Source organism: Channa argus, chromosome 7, assembly GCF_033026475.1.
Source record: "Channa argus isolate prfri chromosome 7, Channa argus male v1.0, whole genome shotgun sequence".
Taxonomy (NCBI): domain Eukaryota; kingdom Metazoa; phylum Chordata; class Actinopteri; order Anabantiformes; family Channidae; genus Channa; species Channa argus.
Window position 1 is genome coordinate 3622192 of NC_090203.1, and position 19957 is coordinate 3642148.

The window sequence follows — 19957 nt, forward strand, 5'->3', positions numbered from 1 at the left end:
TATAATGACAAAATGAAAACAGAATTTTAGAAATGTCACTAACCCTTTACTCAGTATTTTGTTGGAGCACCTTTGCCAGCAATTAAAGGCTGGAGCCTTTTTGGGTATGACGTGACAAGCTTAGTACGCCTGGACTGGGGGATCGAGGTGTAAAGGTGCAGACACATCTAAGCATCAATCAAGAGAAATGGGAGGCACCTAAGCTCAAGTGTTTCAAGGTCTGAATGCTGATGTGTACTGATGTGATATTTATTGCAGTGTGTGTGAATGGGACATTTGTTTGGATAGAAGCGGTTTATAAGCAGCCATTTACAATGTATCATTCATGAGGAAAAAAAAAGAATTTAAAGTTCTATTAAAGTTTTTGATTCATTTTATCTATGGTATCTTATCTCTTATAAAGAACAAACAAAAGTCTGGGCCTCATCACTGACTTAATTAAAACTGCCTTTGCAACTTCATCAGCCATTTCTCATAATGTCAACTACTTCAATGATGTGACGGCACAATGAACAGCAGTTATAGTTAAATAACACTGGGCCTGACAGTAATAATAACTACCACATGAACGATTATAGAAATAACACACATTTAAATAAATGGCCATGTCTGCAGTGCTTTAATGCAGAATAATTAAAACGATACAACATGTTTACAGAAGAAAAGCATTAATTACCGGATAAATCACCAGGATTAATCTTAGCCTGGTTGTTAGGCTGCTCTGGAGAAGGGCAGCTGCAAGAACTAATCTCCACAGTAACTTCACTTCTCTGATTTTGCCTAATTTAATCTGCTTTCACATAACTGAGGCCAAGCTGCATCCAGCCGGTGAAAGTGTCAAATCCTATCTTAAGCCCTTAATATTTATTTTAAGATATCATTTCTGACCCACAGATTACTGTTAAAATGATGGGAAAACATCAGGGGAAAGGAGGATTAGCTTAGAAACATCGACAGCGTTGCTGTGTTTTATATTGATGAGACATTTCCTGACGTTTTCAGAGATTTTATTGATACTGACAAGTAGACGTTATTTTGCATATTTTACTATCTCGCTCTTGTTAATTGTAAAGCCAGTTTAATTTATGACTGTAAAAAGGCAGCGAACTAATGGACCAAAATTGTGATTTTAGGCTGATGAAAATGGAATATTAGTATTAGTATGTTGCATAAAAATAATTTACAAATTTAAACTGAGAGCTGGTGTTTTGCCTTTTGCAACTGAAACCAGATAGTATCTCAAATTAGAAGAAGACAAGTGGATGTTTTCAGTGTGAAAATAAGTTTTATTTTGGTCTCTTTCATTGGGAATAAAAACAGGAATAGATTTTTAATATGGACGATGCACAAAGTTTGAGTTGGTTGTTTACATATAACATTTAACATTTAAGTTTAAATGAGACGAAAAGGTCTTTATGATAAAAGTCTGTTGGTAACAGACCAGAAGTAACTACAGTAAGATCTGAATAATTACTTTCTAAAGATATTAATGTAACTTATTAGTTTAACTGAAGCATTCATGACTAAAGACAGTTGTTGTCCTTTTTTCTTTTTTTGCAAATGAACATGATCCACGTCAAGGCTGTGGCTTCTTAATTTGGCCTCCAGGAGCTTAACTCAGGTGATTAGACTTTTAAACAGTGATGTCCTCAAAGTGAGTGATGTCCTCAAAGGCTAGTTAACAATCAGGGTCTGAATCACAGCTGCAGCTTAAATTGTTCGTACTTAACATTTAACGTTCACTGTCTGTGGTTTTTCCACAGTATCAGCTTCTGGCAACAGCACAATTGTGTTTTTGTGATTCTGCACATTGTAACAACAAAAAATGACATCGCCAGTAAAAATGAGTTTTTCTTGAAAACCTATTTGCAAAATGCAGATTATTACCAAACAAACACATCTTATAGGGCACAGGGTTGGACCAGGACCTGAGGGGTTGACAACTAATGCGTGAATAATTTATACCTGCTGCATAACACTTTGAATAATTCATGCATGAAAAACAATGATATAAGCATCTGTGGCCCAGTGTTGGTTCTCTGAAAATCGATGTACGACCATGAGCTCTCAGTAAAACCTGCAGCGCTCGACCTGCTGTAGCTATATGATGCATAACAAGGTCAATAACATTGTTTGGAAAAGTTTTTCCTTGGTGGGTTTGCACCTTGTCAAACACCACATCAGCCTAAACCCATGTAGATCTGGTTCTGGTCACGGGGTTCGGTCCTCTTATGAAATTATTGTGACATTGTGATTTATTCTTGATAGATAAAGTGTCTATTTTCAACACTCAAGATGAGGATAAAAGGGCAAAAAAAAAAGACGTATGTTTTTATCTTCAAAATCAAAGTTTTATGGATCAATCTCTTCCAAACATATCACAGTGAAAATGAAAACACAATTAACCTTCGCAAAAAAAGTGGAATGTGTCTGAAACCATATTATTCCAGCTTTATGGGCAACAGTGTACATTGATACTGAACATATAAATAAAATGTTACCAGACGACATTTTTCTCAACAAAAATATCCAAACTTTGAGCAAAATATTTGCTCTTATTTTCTGCTTTAATATATGATCCTGCAGTGCAATGTCCAGTTTGTGTGACTACGGGATTAAAGGAGTTTTTTGGTTGTGTTTACGCAGTTACAGCAGCTGTAAGGATCAGAGGAAGATTGACGGCTGGCGTAACACGAGAAAATCAGTCACTTCACACAAAATGTGCTTTATCACTTATAAACATCTGTGATTTTCTTGCCTGAACCGAACGAGACACAGGACTCTGGCATTGATCTCGGCTCTTTGGTTTGACAGACCATCGCCACCCTCCCCAACCCCTTTCTCGCAACTCACTGTCCCTTAATAAAAGTGCAATTTGTCTCACTCACAAAATCACGTTTGCAGTTTAGTTTTGTGGGAACGTATTTTTCAGGAGACAGGATAGTTCGCTGTTAGCGTCACCTACCTGCAACCTCTTTGTTAATTTAAAGTTTCACGTCTTGTTTCATGAGTGGACAAACATTTCGCAGGTCTTTCAAGGCTCCACCACAGCAGATATAGTTTCCATGAGATGACGTATTGTCAACGAGTTGTTTCAGCTTCCATGTGTCACAGTAAGTGGTGCAACCAGAGCTTTTTAGTGTAAAGACATTTACTATGAGTTGCACTGATGCTGTACTCTGGTGTCTTTAATAAAACACGTCCACACTTGCCATCGCCACGTGTTTACCCAACTCAGAAGCTGTAATCAGTGCTGATCAGAGCAGCAAATGAAGAATGAGGCTGCTCAATAATCACTGATGAGGACACTTTGTATGCGAGTGTTGATGGAGGCGTTAAATCACAGCGGGAACAAAGAGTCCGAGCGCTGCACATGCCGCGGCCTCTGGTCGAATCATTAGACATTTGTAAAGGCAGATTTATCAGACCATCACTCTGTGTGCGTTGTGTCCTTTCAGCTGTCAAAGAGCTGACAACGCGATGATGGAGATAAAATGATGCTTTCATATTAAAACATGACGCAGTGAAAGTGGAGAGAAGACATCAGGAAATAGAAAATGAAAGAGTAGATATGAGGGACACGTGGCTTCCAGCGTGTCTGTGAATGACAGCTTCATCCAGTAGTGAAAGGAAAAGGATTTTAACCCTTTGTCAGTGAAATGTGGGAAATGATATTAGTTTTGGTACCATATCCAGTCTTTTACCATTTGCCATTTATGTGAAAACATTTTCTGATATAACGAGATGCGAAACAAGAGTCCAAACACATCGTAAGCTTTGTGATGTAAATCCGATTTAGAGGTACAAAGAAGCAATATCCTTTACTTCTATAGGTTACTGGCTCGATGCTCAATGCACCAGTGGGTTACGAGGTCGCGCTCGTACGTACGGAGGAGCAAGATGCGCAAATCGAAACCGATTGTGGGGTCGATTTGTGTTCAGTTTATTTATATGATTAAAATGTGTAAGCTGATATGAAGTGGTAACTACACCATTTCTTAATTATGACTGGAGAACTTCACACACTATTATGCATATCTAGATGTAGGGTTATTAAATTTATATTGTTTATAAGGTTCATAAAGTTGAGTCCTTCACAGCGCATCAATTACGTTACGCTTCTGTGATAAACTATGGGCCGAAATTTCACTCTGTTCTCACACAGACAAAGCTTCACTCAGTGTCATTAGCTGCTTCTACATCTCTTTACCAAACAAATGTCTCATTACTGAAGGGACATTTGTCTTCATTAGGTGTTTATTTCACTCAGAGGTACGAATACGCGATATCACTTTTACTATTTCTGTCTCACTCCGTTTCCTTTTAACCTAAAGAAAAATGCGAGGACATGAGGTTAATTTAGGTTTAAATATTTAGTTTCTGCCCTATGACAGATGTACTGTGGAACATGATAAATAAAATATGTATATATAATAAACCCAAATCTCAAAGTTTTGCAGGTGAAGACACTAAATTTGCTGGTCAACTCTGGTCAAGGAAAAACAATTTGATAAAATCTTGATTTTAAAATTTGTAATCTAAAACTAAAATCTGCCTTTATGGGACGATGCAATACATGCTAGTCATATGAGGGACCTGTCCACCTCCTCTTGGGATCGTCTTTATTACTATATACTGAATCTAAAGGACTTTATGCTTGCACGCTAAAAGAATCCCAGTTTCTAAAATTCTCTGAGCAGTTTAGCCTCCAGTTTAGCATTTCCAAGCTAAATTAGATCTGTTATGTCTCCATCATTTTTTGGTCTCTCACACTACTCAGATGTGTCCAGAAAACCTCAACACCCTCAGGTGGCATCCTGATCCAATGTAAGAGCCACCTGAACTGGCTCCTTGGCACCAACTAAAGTTCATATAGACATACAGACATATAGACAGAACAGAAAGTTGTTTCTTTTGACTGGTGACTTTAGGGCTTGGTGATAAAAACAATAAACATTATCGCAAAAAAACAACAACAACTTTTTCTTGATAGAAATTTAAGACACAATTAAGATCGATAGAAGTTATTTCAACATGATTTTACAGACAACACAAACAGCCAGCAATAGGAGTGAGTTAATAGAGAAAATGACAACAGAAAACACAACTCGAGCGACAGCCTTACAGAAGAACGCACTAAAAAAAAAGACATAGCCCGGGGCTCAAAACACAAACTCCTCATTGAAAAGAAGTTTCCAAGGAACTTGGATGGAGCATGAAGATATTTTGGCTATTTCAAGTCCGACAACAAGCAGACTAGTGTGCATTGCAAAGCATGTTCCCACAGAGACAGGTAGCGGTGTCATCCTCTATAGCATGAACAATGCAGGACTACAGTTCAGGATCCAAGCAATTTGCAGGTTTTTCCCACTCAAACAACCAGCGCGCAACAACCTGCACAGCAGAGCATAGTGTCTAATGCCTTACAATAAACAGAGGTAGGTATAATGTTCTGCATCCATTTGTTCAATTTGTGACAGAAATTAAATGATATTAAAACTCAAATTCAACTTAGTTTTAATATCATACTTTCACATCACACTTAAGAGTAAAAAGGAGTCTTTACATTGGACAAACATACAGATTTGGTTTATGTCGTGATATATAAAGTATATATCAATATCCACTGATATGAAAAAAAATGTTTTTATTCCATATCACCTAATCCTAGGTGTCAATATATAATGGTCCCACAGCTCAATTTAAACATACAGAATGACCAAAGTATACATGAAAAGACCACATTAAACATTTTAAAAAATCATTACAAACAGCTGAAAATGTACCAGAAGAAGACACACGACGACTTCAATGTGATGAAAACACAAAGGCCAAAAGAGACAGAAAACGACCACAAATACACACAGAGACAATTGTGATCTACATGTCTGGGGGCTCATTTGCAGCTCTTGTGTGTTTCCTTCAGTCTAGGGGTCGTGTTATTTTGTGCCTCTATGGCCCATTTTCTGATAAGCTGCCCATGGCTCAGCTTCATTGTCCAGCCCTAATAAAGGCCTCCATTTTTCACCACAATTTAATTCCTTCACTCTCGGCAGCATTTAGACCCTTGAGGTTGGGAAATCAGTTTTACAAGAAAATCTAGTTGAGGACTTTTGCTAAATAAATAAAACATGAAACTCCAATAATAAAGAAAGGATGTTGCCGTGGGTATTTCTAAAGTCCTGGCATTACCCCCGAAGTCACCGTTGCCAAAGTAGACTCTGGGCAAAGGAGATTTGAACCTCAAACATCCTGCTTTCCATCTTTCCGGCACGTCCTGGTCACCAACTCATCCCGTCGTCATGGCGGCAAAGCGGGCAGCCAATCATCCCGAACAAATTTACTCCCAGGGTCGTGCTTTATCCCTCGTTTCCTCTTCCTTGCTGCTGCTCCCGACCTTATGGCAGTAGTTAAAGATTAATACACTGGAATGTCGGAGCCAGCTGGGAGAAGGCGGCCGTATCGATCCAGTCGGGCGGTTAGACATTCTGCAGACAGTGAGAATAGTGGAATCAAACTAAAGTGAAAGTTCTGGTCTTTGAACAAGCATGATGGCATCAAAACAACCTCAATGGGAAGTGGACAGTTCCTGCATGTATCATATAACATGTTGACAATATGCAGAAAAAAGACGAATTGACTAATTTTACAGCAGCCCCCAGCCGCCCCCTCCCTATTTGCTGCAGAGGACAAGAGGCTGCACAAATGCTTGACAGGACCTTAAGTCGCTGTGACAGACAGACAGACAGACAGACAGATAGCAGAATTTTCATACACAGCATTTTAGTGTTTTTGTTCGTGGCTTCTTCGCACAACAATGTAAATGAACAGTACACATGTGCAGTACATGGGTTAAAAATGGTTTGCTGTGGTCAATATGTCTGTTTCCAGCTGTGGACTGATGCTGTGCGTACTGGAGTATGAAATGAGGCCAGAGTATGAGCTGGGGGGGCTGCAGAGTTGTTGTCCTGGTAGGTCATGATCATCCTCAGCAGTGGGACTCATTTTCATTTTCAGTCCCCCACAGCTCCAGCCTCAGCCAAGTACCTCCCTCAAAGAGAGACCTCAGCCCTGAGCGATGGTGTTTTAAACTGCTGCGTCTTCTGACCAACCTCCATTACATATCCTGCAAACGTATCTGCTGCCCAACACTCCTGGTCTTTGAAGCTCGCTTTAAGGTTAATGTCAGAGAAACAAAAAGTGCTATTTAAGTTCAGCAATGTAACGTGTTGAGTGAGAGTGGTGTGACAATGCTAAGCTAACGCTGCTTTGCCTATGGTTTGTACATGCACAGTCCCGCGTGCAGAACGTGCAGCGCTACATGTTCCTCGCCGCTTGTCTTGGCTTTGGGTTAAGATGCCACTCGCTGCTCCAAACAAAGGTGATGTGAGGTGTCCTAAGAGATGGTTCCTTTCTCACCTCCACACAGATCACAAGGTGGAGAGTGTTTTGCAAAGTGTATCGATGAAGGTGGTTCCTGAAGCTTGTCCATTATGTGTCAAGCACTTCTGCAGAAGCAGGCTGGTAGACGAACTGCCTCTGTCTGCAGTTTGCTGCTGAGCAGGTAGCCAACAATGGCTTTTAGAGCCTTTTCTCTGCAAACAGCTTTTTTTCCTGTGGCTGCTGAAATCCGCAGTAAAAGAGCCGTAAAACTGAACGTTGTGGTCCAGACACTGAACGAGGAGCTGGAACGTGCTTTAAAGCTCTGTAAAGACTAGATCTACAAAAGCAGCTGATAGGCTCATTACGTTGTCACACGGGTTTGTCATTTGATGCTTTATGAAAATATTGATTAGAAATGGACTAAACCAACTAAGTGTTGCGTATTAAACAGCCCAATAATGTTTGTTCCTCTGTGCCACAACTATTTGTTTATCATGAGTGACTCACATAATCATTACAACATGATCCATGCAAATCACGACGATCAGGATAAAACTACATGTGACTGGATGTGCACTCAGTCCACGTCGTGATGAACAGTGCTGAAATGAATGTCACTGATGCCTCCAAGCTAAAGAACAACAGCCGCAGTAAGCAAAGAGATGTTGAGCAGGTAAACACACCTCCACAGTGCTGCTGCTCATTTGGCTCATTTGCAGTTTTTAATCTACATCCTGTTCAGACCTTCCTGATCCAAAAGATTCATACGCTTCCCTATTCATATCAATCAATAGTAACTTTATTGTCAAATAGGACAATAAAGTTACTATTACTACTATTTGCCTCAGGAGGAAGTTGACAAAACGTGTTTTAGTGGATATTATACAGGTCTGCAGACTCGGCCAGCCTGCGTCGAAGAACAAAAACAAAAAACTGTTCCTAGAAAAAACCAGTTCCTAGAACTGTTTGGTCGGAAAGTACGTACTGTTGCAGTGGTCCTTCAGTACCATTAACTCCCACCGTGGTTTATTTGGATTCAGGCCCAGAAACTGTGCACTCTCCTGCTGCCAGACATACTCACTAAAGCCCCAAGTGTGGATCCATCCGCCACTGATAAGAGTCCACAGCAGTGATGTAAGTGTTTCCGTTTGCTTTTAGAACACTGATGACAGCTCATGTTAAACAGCTGTAATGACATATTTTTGGGGTGATTTTAAACAGTGTAGGGATCTCAGCAGGTACTGACAGCTGCTCCGACACAATGTGAGCATGGGTCTGCACCATAGATTAGTATGAAGCCTTGCAGGCAGCAAAGACAGACGTTTCTTGTTTTCCTTGACACACATTCAGGTTTTTCAGCTTTCGGGTCATAGTTGAAATCGATGCTCTGAGGTCATGAAGGAGAATCAGCTGGAGACTAAGTGAACGCGAGTAAGAGGAGTAATTATCTTTCTCTAAGCTTGTCTCTCTCCTCCATCTTGGGACCTTCATACTTTCAGCTCTCCTGCTGATGGGTGGTGTAAACCTCCTCATCTGAGATGACACAGAGACAAAGACGTAGGGCTGAGATCAGGGATTTCATAATTTTTTTCCCAGACTGAGTACAAGTATTTACATTTTAGTACTCGAGAATGGAAATACTCTCGATCATCTGCCAAAACAAATATGGAAGCGATCGGTGTTTAATAAACACAGCAGTCAGTTGCAAATATGAAATGTTTTTTAAAATACGCTTGAGAAACATGAGTATGAGAAATGAGAACTTGTGAGATGCCCAGAAGATAATTTAAACTTGCCGCACGGAGAAAAATGTTTATCAAGAACATCTGACATTGTGTGTCTCAAAAACCCAAAATTTTAAAACAATTCAGATTTTTCCACCTTGTGATGATTACAGTACGTCCACGTTTGCGGGCACTCGAGGCTTCTTTTGGCGATAAATCCTATTTGGACGTTGCTGTTTGCTGCCCAGCACAATATTCACTTTCTGACCCTCTTGGACCAAAATAACTCTCCACTGTGGTGCAGAGTTTGGGCAGCTTAATGTTTTCACTGCGTTCTCACAAATTAAATCTGATGCCTAGTTTCCATTAAAAACATGCTCACAACTTAATCATAAACTGTTTATCCTTTTATAACATTACGCTACCAGACAGCAAAGTGCCGATTCAATCTGATGTGTCAGTAGGACACAGGCAACAGAAAACACAACTGCTAAAATTTGAGAAGCTGTAAGCAGCAAATGTTTCCTTTTTAATTGCACTAAGGGATGTGGAAGTGGCTACACTTTGCATTTCCTCTCACTATTAAGCACACCTGGGCTTGGTGCTGGAATGCAGATGTTCTGACGATGTAAAAAAATAAAAAAATAAACTTTCAGCTAGATTAAAGATGTGATTGCAGGATGTCACACATTCTCATCAAATTGTGCCGCTTTTTCACATCTGAGCTTTTTTTGCCACAGTTACCCTTTGACGCCCTACTATTGGATGCTCCAGGAGCACCGTCATCCGTATAGGATGCTCCAGGAGCACCGTCATCCGTATAGGATGCTTCATGAGTGCCACCATTTGACATGACAGGAACGACTTCATATACACACAGTAACTGCGTTAGGATGAGGTTAGTTCAAAAGACAACAAGGCACAAAAACTTCAGGGTAGTTAAGTTACCATATAAATGACATTAACAAAAAACCATGTGCAAGACACAAAGGCCCGAGATTTGAGTCGTTGTCGCTTTAATGATGATCATAACACAACATGGTGCAAATGGCTACTATGGTTTATGAAGCATTTTGTTTGTACGTAATTTATCTTGCAACCTCTCGCACTACAGTCAAATCCCACTCTCCTGTGGGAAAATCCTGTGTCCCTCCATCCACCTCCCTTCAAAACTTTGTCACTTCATACAGTATTCTGCGTTAATGCTTTTGGCGTCGAATAATGAAGCATCTGGGTTCCATTATACTTCAATCAAAGCTCTGAGTGTCGATTACCGACGCAAATGACTACCCTAAGTGTCAGCATGTTACGCAGACTAAATGGACAAAGTAGCGCTTTTTGAAGCCTCGGGATTGATAACGGGCTGAATCAACAGCCACCAGGGACCACTACGATTCTGGCGTCTACCGACCCGATCGCTGTCAGAACAGTCTATGCACCTGTCTACTGTTGTCATCAGCCAGTGTCGACTCTTCACGGGTGGCATGGTAAGAAACGCAGAGGGAACAAAATGTTTAACTTTTGTCCGATGTTAAAAAAAGCAAAGAACTTATCTCAACAAAGCAGCCTTTGATGGAACGCCCCATTTGACTGTTGCACTGATTATTGTCCTAATTGTCCACGCGTGGCTCAGAGAAATCTGTGCAAATGTGGCAGTTTTATGTATCTGAGTATCTCTGTGCAGTTGTATTGATACTTTAGTGTTACGTTGACCATTTCAACAGTAAAATGTCACCCAGTGTGGCTCAGAGGAATAGTAACATTAGACCATCACTTGCTGACAACAAGAATGACATAGAAAATATTTTGCCTCATTCTCTCTTTTTCACCTATGTGAAAAAAACATTTCAGCTCTCAGTCTAAACATAGACGAAGCTGAAAGGAGCAGATGACACAGCGCCTGCACAGTAAGGTGAGCCGGCTGCTCTACGGTGGACTTGGAGTCAGATAATGATGTTGAGGTGGAGTGGATGGAGGCGGGGGCTCCATCTTCAGCGTTGACCTCTTGCTCTGATTTGGTGGAGTGAAGAAAAAAAGAAGCAGCCAAAACAAAAAAAGAGAAACAAGACAGAGTGTAATTGAAAGTCTTGGGAGCTAATGAAGAAGCTGGCAGCTGTCTCACTTCTCTCACACAGCTATCTAATTAAAGAGACTGAGAGGGAACCTGATTTGTGTACGAAGCAGGATCCAGTACTCGCATCATGCACCAGAACATTAGGGAAACTGATGGCAGCAACGAGACGCCCTTAGCTGTGTCAGCCATGATGAAGACACAGTCAAGACAAACAGTCCTTATTAAGACATTGGTTTCCTCTGATCTAAGGATATTAAGACTGTGCATCATAACAGGAAGAAGACAAGAGAAGAGTTTTTTTCAGTTTCAAACATTTATTCAAACGTGGTAAAAAAAACAAATATTCAAACTTAGTCTGAATGCAAAAATGCCCTGTATGTCTAAGCATGAGGCGGTTTGATGCCATTTGCCGTGTCAGACGACGTTCTTAAAATTCACCATCAGCGTCATCCACTGCCTCGATTGACCTCTCAGTAAACTGATCTGCTAGCATTATATTTGAAACAACAAAAATGGGGGATGCCAGCGAGCAATGCTGTGCTGATCGGCCAACTCAGAAGCATGTGGGAGGATTTGGGGTTCTACACAGTAGATGGCCTAATTATCAATTAAGATAAAGAAAGTGTTTGCTGACTGTGCAAAAAGCAGTTTTCTTACACGACGACAAACGTGAGGACTCACCTGCAATGTGGCGGTGGGGGGTGGTGGCTGTATTGCGTTATGAGGGTTGCATTCGATTGAATTTTGTGTCAAACGAAAATCGTTTGAAAGGGATTTTTGTAGAAAGTGACAGACGTCTTCATGGACTGTGGGTCCATTTCTCTCTCCTGTCTGTCTTTGGTAATCAATGTCACTGCAGACGGAGGAAGTTTTCCTGCTGCTCTGGTGTGTTTTAGTCAGGGACATCCCGATACCACTTTTTCCAAGACTGAGTACAAGTACTTTCATTTGAGTACTTGCCGATACAAGTACCGATACAAGCACTGAACTGTTTTGCTTCTAGTATGAGTTGCTGGACAGTAACTCCTCAATCAACTGCAGCTAAACAAATCCTGCTAGAATGGAAATTCTTACACACACTTCTACCAAAACAAATATGGTGGCGACCGGTGTTTCGCTGTAAAAACACAAAAAGAAAAGCAAAAAATAAGTCCCAACAAAACACAGATTCGGGGTGAGAAGTGTGGACAACACGAACTGTAGAGTCTACACAGGAAATTGAAGGCAAAATAAATGTAAAACAAAGTGAACTTCAGGTAACGTTCTAGTTATTACATAAAACCCTTGTTGTTGCTGATGTCAGTTATGCATATTCCTGAGAAACTTGAGTGTGACTCTGATCTTTAGATTTACTTTTGTCCCCAACAATTATGTAAAAACAGATTTCTTCTTTGACTGCTAATGGCTGGGATCCAGCTGTGTCAGCAGGGGCCACATCATCACCACTTCCTGTTCCCTGTATCTACAAACCCATTACCCACTGAACCAGCTCAATGCTTTGCCTTCTGCAGCGTCCAAGTTTGTTTGGCAGACAGACAGTTAGAGCTGTTAAATAGCCTTCCCTCAGGAAGTGGTGGAGACCAAACAGAGCTATAAAAATAAAGGGGGGGGGGGGGGGGGGGGGGTTTACCTGGTGGACATAAACACAGCTTCAAGTGAATCATCATGTTGCTTTTGATGTAGAAGTTGATAACATGTCGGCTTGGAGTCAGACATCTTTAGAACGCGACACCTGACATTTCACGGCTGCAGCTTTAATGATAAACATCGCTTATTCTGCAAAAATCAATGCAATTAGCAGAGCACTGAATGTTCCCGACAGGGAAGCAACCCAGGGGTGGCTGAGAAGATCACAGCATCTCATTAGGCCTTTGAACAGGGATCGTCACTCATTTAAATTAAACACACACAACTAGACAATTGGAATGTGAAAGGTTAGAGGCAGTGACATTTGTCATGACCTTTATTTTACCAGAGCTGTTTCCAAAGCTGCTTCTGGAGTTTGTACATTTGAATCCTCCAGCTTGGCCTTGAAGTGTGTCCTGGGGAAACTATGTCAGTACACAAAGTGGTGGTGGCAGTAACCGATAACACTACACTTGAAGATGTCTTTGCCTGGACAGACAAAGAATTTCATTTGCGTGTTGATAGTGTCCTCTGTTCTGTGCGAAAGCTCCACGTCAACAATGTCCTTCCATCCATTCAATATTGCGAGAGATTTAGCGACAGCTGGGAGTAGGGGTATCCATTCTATCCCAGTGCCAATACAGAGAGACATCAATAATACTTTATTGATCCAAAGGGAAATTTAAGGCATCCAGTAGCTTGCCCAGCTTAAAAAGAAAATATGGATATAGATATTAATGGCAGTGTTAAGTTTCACTGAGCATAAAAGCATTTGCACATAAATGAAACAAATATTTCTTTTAAAAAGACAAAGAAACCAGCAGAACTGTGAGACACAGGCAGCCGCGAATTAGTCCCACTACACTCAACCAAACGGCTACTGCCATTGTTTGAGGGATATTTAATTTTCAGAAACTTGTCTGATGCTTTATCGGACATTTCTTTCTCATTTGCCTTCCTGTTTTTTTTAATTAGCCTCTTATGCCCACATGTGTTAAGAGCTTTCTTTTGCCCCTGTGTGTGTTTCCTAAAGGGTCAGAGTGAATCTTGTGGTCCCGAGGACACAAAACCATATAACTAAGCTTAAGCACAGCATTAAGACCACAGACAGCAGTGGGAATCACTCAGGTGAAGTGAAGAGCAACAAGGTATAAGATAATTACTTTTCCTCAAATCCTATTTTCCTGCACGACCGTTCTCTGCTGCTTTGTCCTCGGAAAGAAGCATCGTGATTATATTTATGGCGGAATCAATCATCAAACATGATCAGAGCGAGATGCTCAGGTTCCAGGAAGTTTCATGCTTTTAGTGTCTCTGTCAACCTGTAGTGTGCAGGTCTGATGTTTGTTGAGAGTGATATGAGATCCTTCATCTTCAGACCTGCACTCGGACGTGGAAAGTGCAGCGTACTGTATTGTGGCTGCTGCTCTGCTTCTAATCTCTATAGATCTTCATGATTCAGGAAGTGTGCAGGGGTCAGATGACAGAGGTTGTCCTCCTGTAGGACTCTTGTGTCTGTATCCTGTAGCTTTGCTGTTGTGTCAAGTTGACTCCTAAACTACTAAATCACATCATCAACATACAGGTAGTTTTTACAAAGCTGCCACCAACCATTGAAACCAGTCAGACTTTTTGTGGTTCTGGTCACTTTGCATCTTTGTTATTCGAGAGCCACAGCGTTGAGGTTGGACAGTGCGGAGTTCATTTGGCTCAGAGCAATTAAAGCGAGCGATTTGCTTCCAACAGAGGGGAAGGATTTCTGCGTTCAGTCAGAGAAAAGCTTTTAGCCCCACGTGGTTTCTGGGGTTTCTCCTTTCACTTCCTGCTTCGAGGGTATTAAAGCGTGAGACAACAGTGGGACAGGAGCGGCGAGCTGGAGGGGATGTCATCATGCCCCCGGAGACGTTATGGGGCTCCGATATGGAGATTCAGATCTGGGAGGAAGCATCTGAGAGACACTCAGCATCTGAGAAAAAGAGCAGGGCGACTATCTGCCAGAGAATAGACGGGACACGGGTGTGGAGTTTTTGAAGAATGATCGTTTCCGACAGAGAAATGTCCCGAAATGTTCCGGATCTTGTAAAAGGTTTAACGGTGTCATTAAATCTGTTTTAAAAATATGCAGCCTGACACATCTGGACTTCCTGCGAAACCGGTTTTATAACACATGCAGTTTGACTTAACACCGTGGAGCTGAGCTCGGTTTGTTGTCCCCCTGTCTGCTTAGCTGATCTGTGTCCAGCTTTTGACTTTAGGCCACTACTAAGCTGAAACATTGACTGGATTAGCGACCACCCAACCACATGCCACTTCCTGCCTGTGTTACCACGCATCCCCCAGTGTTTATTCCTCTAGATTCCCACAGTATTTCTTCTTATTCACATGTTTCTTTTTATTTATTTCCCATTTCCCCGATTGGAATTAAATGCAAACTAACCATGACTGGTGACAGCGGGGGAGGGGGGGGGGGGTCTTGCAACCTCATCCAGCACTGCCATAGATCTGGCAGCCTCACACCAAAATTAATGCAAATGACTCTGATTTCCATCCTGGTACAACACCGACAGTGACATGTCTACACTCTATTTCAAATGAGTTGAATGTAAAAATGCGTGACAAGCGAACCCGAGTGTAGGCTGAGAGCAGGATGGTGTCGTTTTACCTATAAATTCCACCAATAACTTATTGATTTGGTTCAATCTCTCAGCTCGAAGGCTCTTTGGCTCAGAGGCCTAATGGATTTTCCCGTGTAACTACAGAAGTGAGCAGATGATGCTCTGCGAGAATCAGCACAAAGCACACGCACACTTGATAAATCTCATTGATGTCCCCCTGACGGATGAGTCAGTGTGATCAGCAGCGGTGGAGGCGGGAGCTAATCTCGCCTCCAGCTGCCTGAGTCACTCTGGGCGGCCTCGGCTGCTGCGTGGATGATGGCGCCGGCACACGGCCACTTTATTGATTATTATTTTCTCTTCTCCAAGAAAAAAGGGGGGGGCTCAGTTGACAGCAGACGAAACAGAAAATTAAAGCAGACACTGGAGATTGTCGCTGCTAATTGGATCTTTGCTCTTAAGTCTGGTTGTAGAAATGACCTTCTGATCGCCGTCCTGCTGCTCTGGGTCGGGGTTTGGCATCTTGCTCATATTGTCGCTCTAATGGCTTTGTACTGCTGCCAGTCTGTCAGCTTTAAAAGGCTGCAACAGGTCAGTGAAAGACTTTAATTCACTGTACACGTTTTTTTAGGAACGAAGTGTTTTCAGTGTGCAAAACAAAGCCGAATTAGGAAAGTGATGCTCTTTACTGATCTGGAACTAAACAATGACTTTAAACCCATGGACAGGTTACAGATGGTGGGAGGAAACCGGACCCTTTCCTTTTAGTCATTATTAATCTGTTTGTGCCCATTGTATGTTTGTATTTGGATGTTTTCACTTTTTGTGGCTGTTTTCCGTCACTTTTTGTTTATTTCTGGGCGTTTTGTGCGTGTTGTTGATCACGGCTGCTCCAGAATTTCACCATTTCCTTGGTTTGACGGTTTCTATGATTGCCACACTCTACAACCCCATTGGAATAAAAAGAAAAATAATGTAGAAATGTGCTAATGTTCGCTGGGTAGAGGTGATCACAAGGGAAACTATGGCCTGGTATCATCAACCCTTTTTTGTATCCCCCTATCATGTTCAGGGTCTTGGGAGGCTGGAGCCTATCCCAGCTGTCATTAGGGGAAAGGTGGATAGATCCTCACGGGGACAAGTGTCCAGTCTGTCTCACAGACAGACAGCCACTCACACATTCACAGTCACATTCAAGCAGATCATCGAAAATAAAATCTTATATTGTACATTCAGTCTACTTTAAAATGCATATTTGCATGAAACTGAATATTTTATTTAGTATTATCCTCAGCAGTAGAGCGGTTGTCCACTAATTGCTGCATTAGCAGTCCAGGCTCCTGTCCACACGTCCGTGGACAAACCACCGAATGAAGCCCGAAGCTGCAGCTCTGCTGATCTAACCAATCTCCCCCTTTCTTTACAACGCAGGCAAAATCCCTGTCACCTCATTGTTGCCTTTTTGAATCACCTGACTCGACCTATAGTCCTCAAAGCACATTAACAGATTTCAGCAGAAATTTAAATATTCCGCATCCCTTCTTTAACTAAACAGCAATATTTCAAATTAAAAAGATGTATGAGATTAAAAGTATAAAGTCAAAGAAGTGTTGTAGCCCCAGTACTGAATGTTTATGAAGGCTTTGATTAAGGTGCCGTGGATATTTTGTCATTTTTTCCCGTGGTGGTTTCACACCAGTGGGTGTGTCTGAACAGCCCGACCAATCAGGTTTTATTCCTTCATTGCCAATAATCCCAACTTGCTACACGCTCTCACCAATCAAACTCGCGTTCTCGCTATAACTGACAGCTCATTGGGTCACACTGAGCCCCCACCCCAAACATTTGGTTTTGAAAAGGAAGTCAGAAGTGGGTTCCATGGACTCTTGGTCAAATCTGAGGTTTAGTTCTAAGTTTATGAGGTCACATGGGAGCGAGCTGTGTAGTGTTGTCTGTCCTTGTTAGACCTGGCTGTAAAGACAAAGTCGGGTCATTAATGAAGAAGCAGGAATAAAGTAAATGATCCTGAAACAAGCCACGAAGCGAAGTGACGCCTGCAGATACACTCGGCTGGTAAGAGTCAACAACACTGAGACTGTGTTGGAGGTTTCTAATGGTGGAACCAGTAGAATTCCTACATAAAGGAATCGTTTTTTTCGTCTTCCTGCCATAATGATCTGCACAAATGCAAATGGTTTCTTAGTAGCAGATCCAGGGATGTAGAATTTACCTTTTGCCTAAAGAAAAGGTTTTACTCATCTAAATTTAGTTAAATCACAGTGCTGCTGTTGATTTTCAAGCACAGCGTGACGAAAAATGTCCTAATGCTCTCATTTTATGTAAAGGTTTTTTTTTTTTTTTTTTTTTTTTTACCTGCTGTAGAAAGTGTGTGTGTGTGTGTGTGTGTGTGTGTTTGACTGTGATGCAGTCACCAGATGAGTTGCCAATTGTTGGTAAAGGTCTGTCCTGCCACAAGATCAAACATTGTCAGCTAAGATCAAAATGAGTTTAAATGTCATCTCTAATGTGCTCAGCAGCTTTTGTGAACACCGACTAAAAGCTGCTTCCTGGCTTTTTTTTAACAGTGATATTCGTCTGCTGCTCTCCTGACGTCTTCAGGAAGCTGATGGTTCACTTCCGCCGGGCCGATCTTCCTCACGAGCAGTACGTCTTCTTCTACATCGACGTGTTTGGAGACAGCCTGAACTCCAAGCACAGGCAGCCTTGGGCGCGGGGGGACGAGGACGACGCCGCGGCCAAGGAGGCCTTTCAGGTATACAGTTAATTTCCCAAACGCTGCACAGACAGACTCCTTTAAAATACAGTGGACATCATGGCAGCTCATATGCTGACGTGATGAAACTGTCAAGAATTTGACCTCAAAGTGACAGAATTCAAGGAAATCAGACGCACAATGACTCATTACACGAAAATCGATGCTGTGTCAGACGGCCTTGATTTGATTTCATCAAAACTTGGGACACATTGACACATTGCATCATTGTTCGCCATCTTTTTGTAAAGTCTGTTTCCCCATTTGTTTTACAAATTATGTAAAATTAGATGCAGAGATAATCCCCATCCCAGGAGCATTATGCTAAATTGGATTTCTTTCTTTCTTCATTTTGTGATGCTACAGAGCTGTCGGAGTTCCACACACACACACACACACACACACACACACACACACACACACACACACACACACACACACACACACACACAGCACTCTGAAGCTGCCACTCTCAGCTGTGTGTTGCTAAAGATGACATCAGTGAGGGGTTTAACCACAACCGGCCGCTGAGGTCAGGGTGCGGAGTCTGATTACCCAGCCCCCTCATCTTCATCCCTTTTGTTAGTGAAATTGGCTTTATTCTCCACTGACCCTACACCGCACACGTAAATGTACACACACACACTCATTCACGTACAGCGTCCATTCCCGAGAGCAATAATTGTCTGCTTCTGTTCTATTAATGTGATCTATTTGACTCGTCCCCGCACCCCCAGCCCCCCCCACCCTCTCTCAAGCTCGTTCTTCTCTTCTCTTTGGGCTATAAAGTGCTTTAATTTTCTCCCTGCAGCTCCACAGAGACTCAGACTGCTGAGAGACAGGAAAGCACTCGAGACACACATTCACAAAGCCCAAAGAGCAGATTCCTACATGTAGTTTTTCATGGAGAAAATTAAGCCTCAATGTGTAGCACAGCTATTTGCTCCAAATGAAGTGTCAAGTCTCAATCCAGCTGACCGGCTGTATTTAAAAAATTTCAAAGTGGTCCAGATTTGTTTAACATGGGTCTAAAAAACTTAAATCTAAACTCTTTTCTGATGGAAATTTACTTTGACTTTTTCTCCTTGACTTAGATTTTCGCTGCCGTGTAAGTAGCTTTGGATAAAATATCTTTTACTCAAGAAAAGTACTAAGCAGATTATCTCTAAAGTACAATAGTAAAAGTACTCCACTAAGAGAACTGTATTTTAAACAACACTGATTATGGTAATTATGGCAAAACGTGTACAGTAATAAAGGAAAAACTACGGGTCAAAGGTCATTGCTGGTTTTAACCACTTCGTGTGCTGACAGGGGGCTTAAGCCACAATGATACAGCAGCGTGCAAAGTCACTAAAGCTGATAAGTTGGTTGGTTCTTGCAGCATCCTTTTTGTAAAATGGGCAAAGCTGGAGAATTTCAGGGTTTGAAACTAAGATCTATTAAGATTTTTCACTGACATCTATACGTTGGGGAACATTAAGTGTCAGAGCTGAACACACACGTGTTAATCGTGCATGCAGACTCGGGTTAGAGTTAGCGTTGCTGCTAAGCTGTAAATGATTTGGGGCTGTGTGCAGCCAGGTGAAGCGCTTGCCCCTGAATCAACACGAAACAAGATGAAGGATGAGCCAGGCTGCGACGTGGGTGAGCGATCACCAAGAGAAAAGAAAACAGAGGAGCTGCTCTCAAATAACATGAGCCTGTTGTTATAGGGAGGCAACAGGTTGACGGAGCACAGCAACCTTCAGCTGCTTTCTCA

The 19957-nt window shown here is 41.8% G+C and overlaps 1 protein-coding gene across 1 annotated transcript in view; it reads left to right on the forward strand.

The window, feature by feature from the left end:
• Positions 1 to 19957, forward strand: part of npr1b (natriuretic peptide receptor 1b) — a 66281-nt gene that overhangs the window by 11773 nt on the left and 34551 nt on the right. Inside the window, exon 3 of the mRNA XM_067509574.1 lies at positions 18008 to 18195. Coding sequence (XP_067365675.1) covers positions 18008 to 18195 — 188 coding nt within the window. The remainder of the gene's footprint in view (positions 1 to 18007; positions 18196 to 19957) is intronic.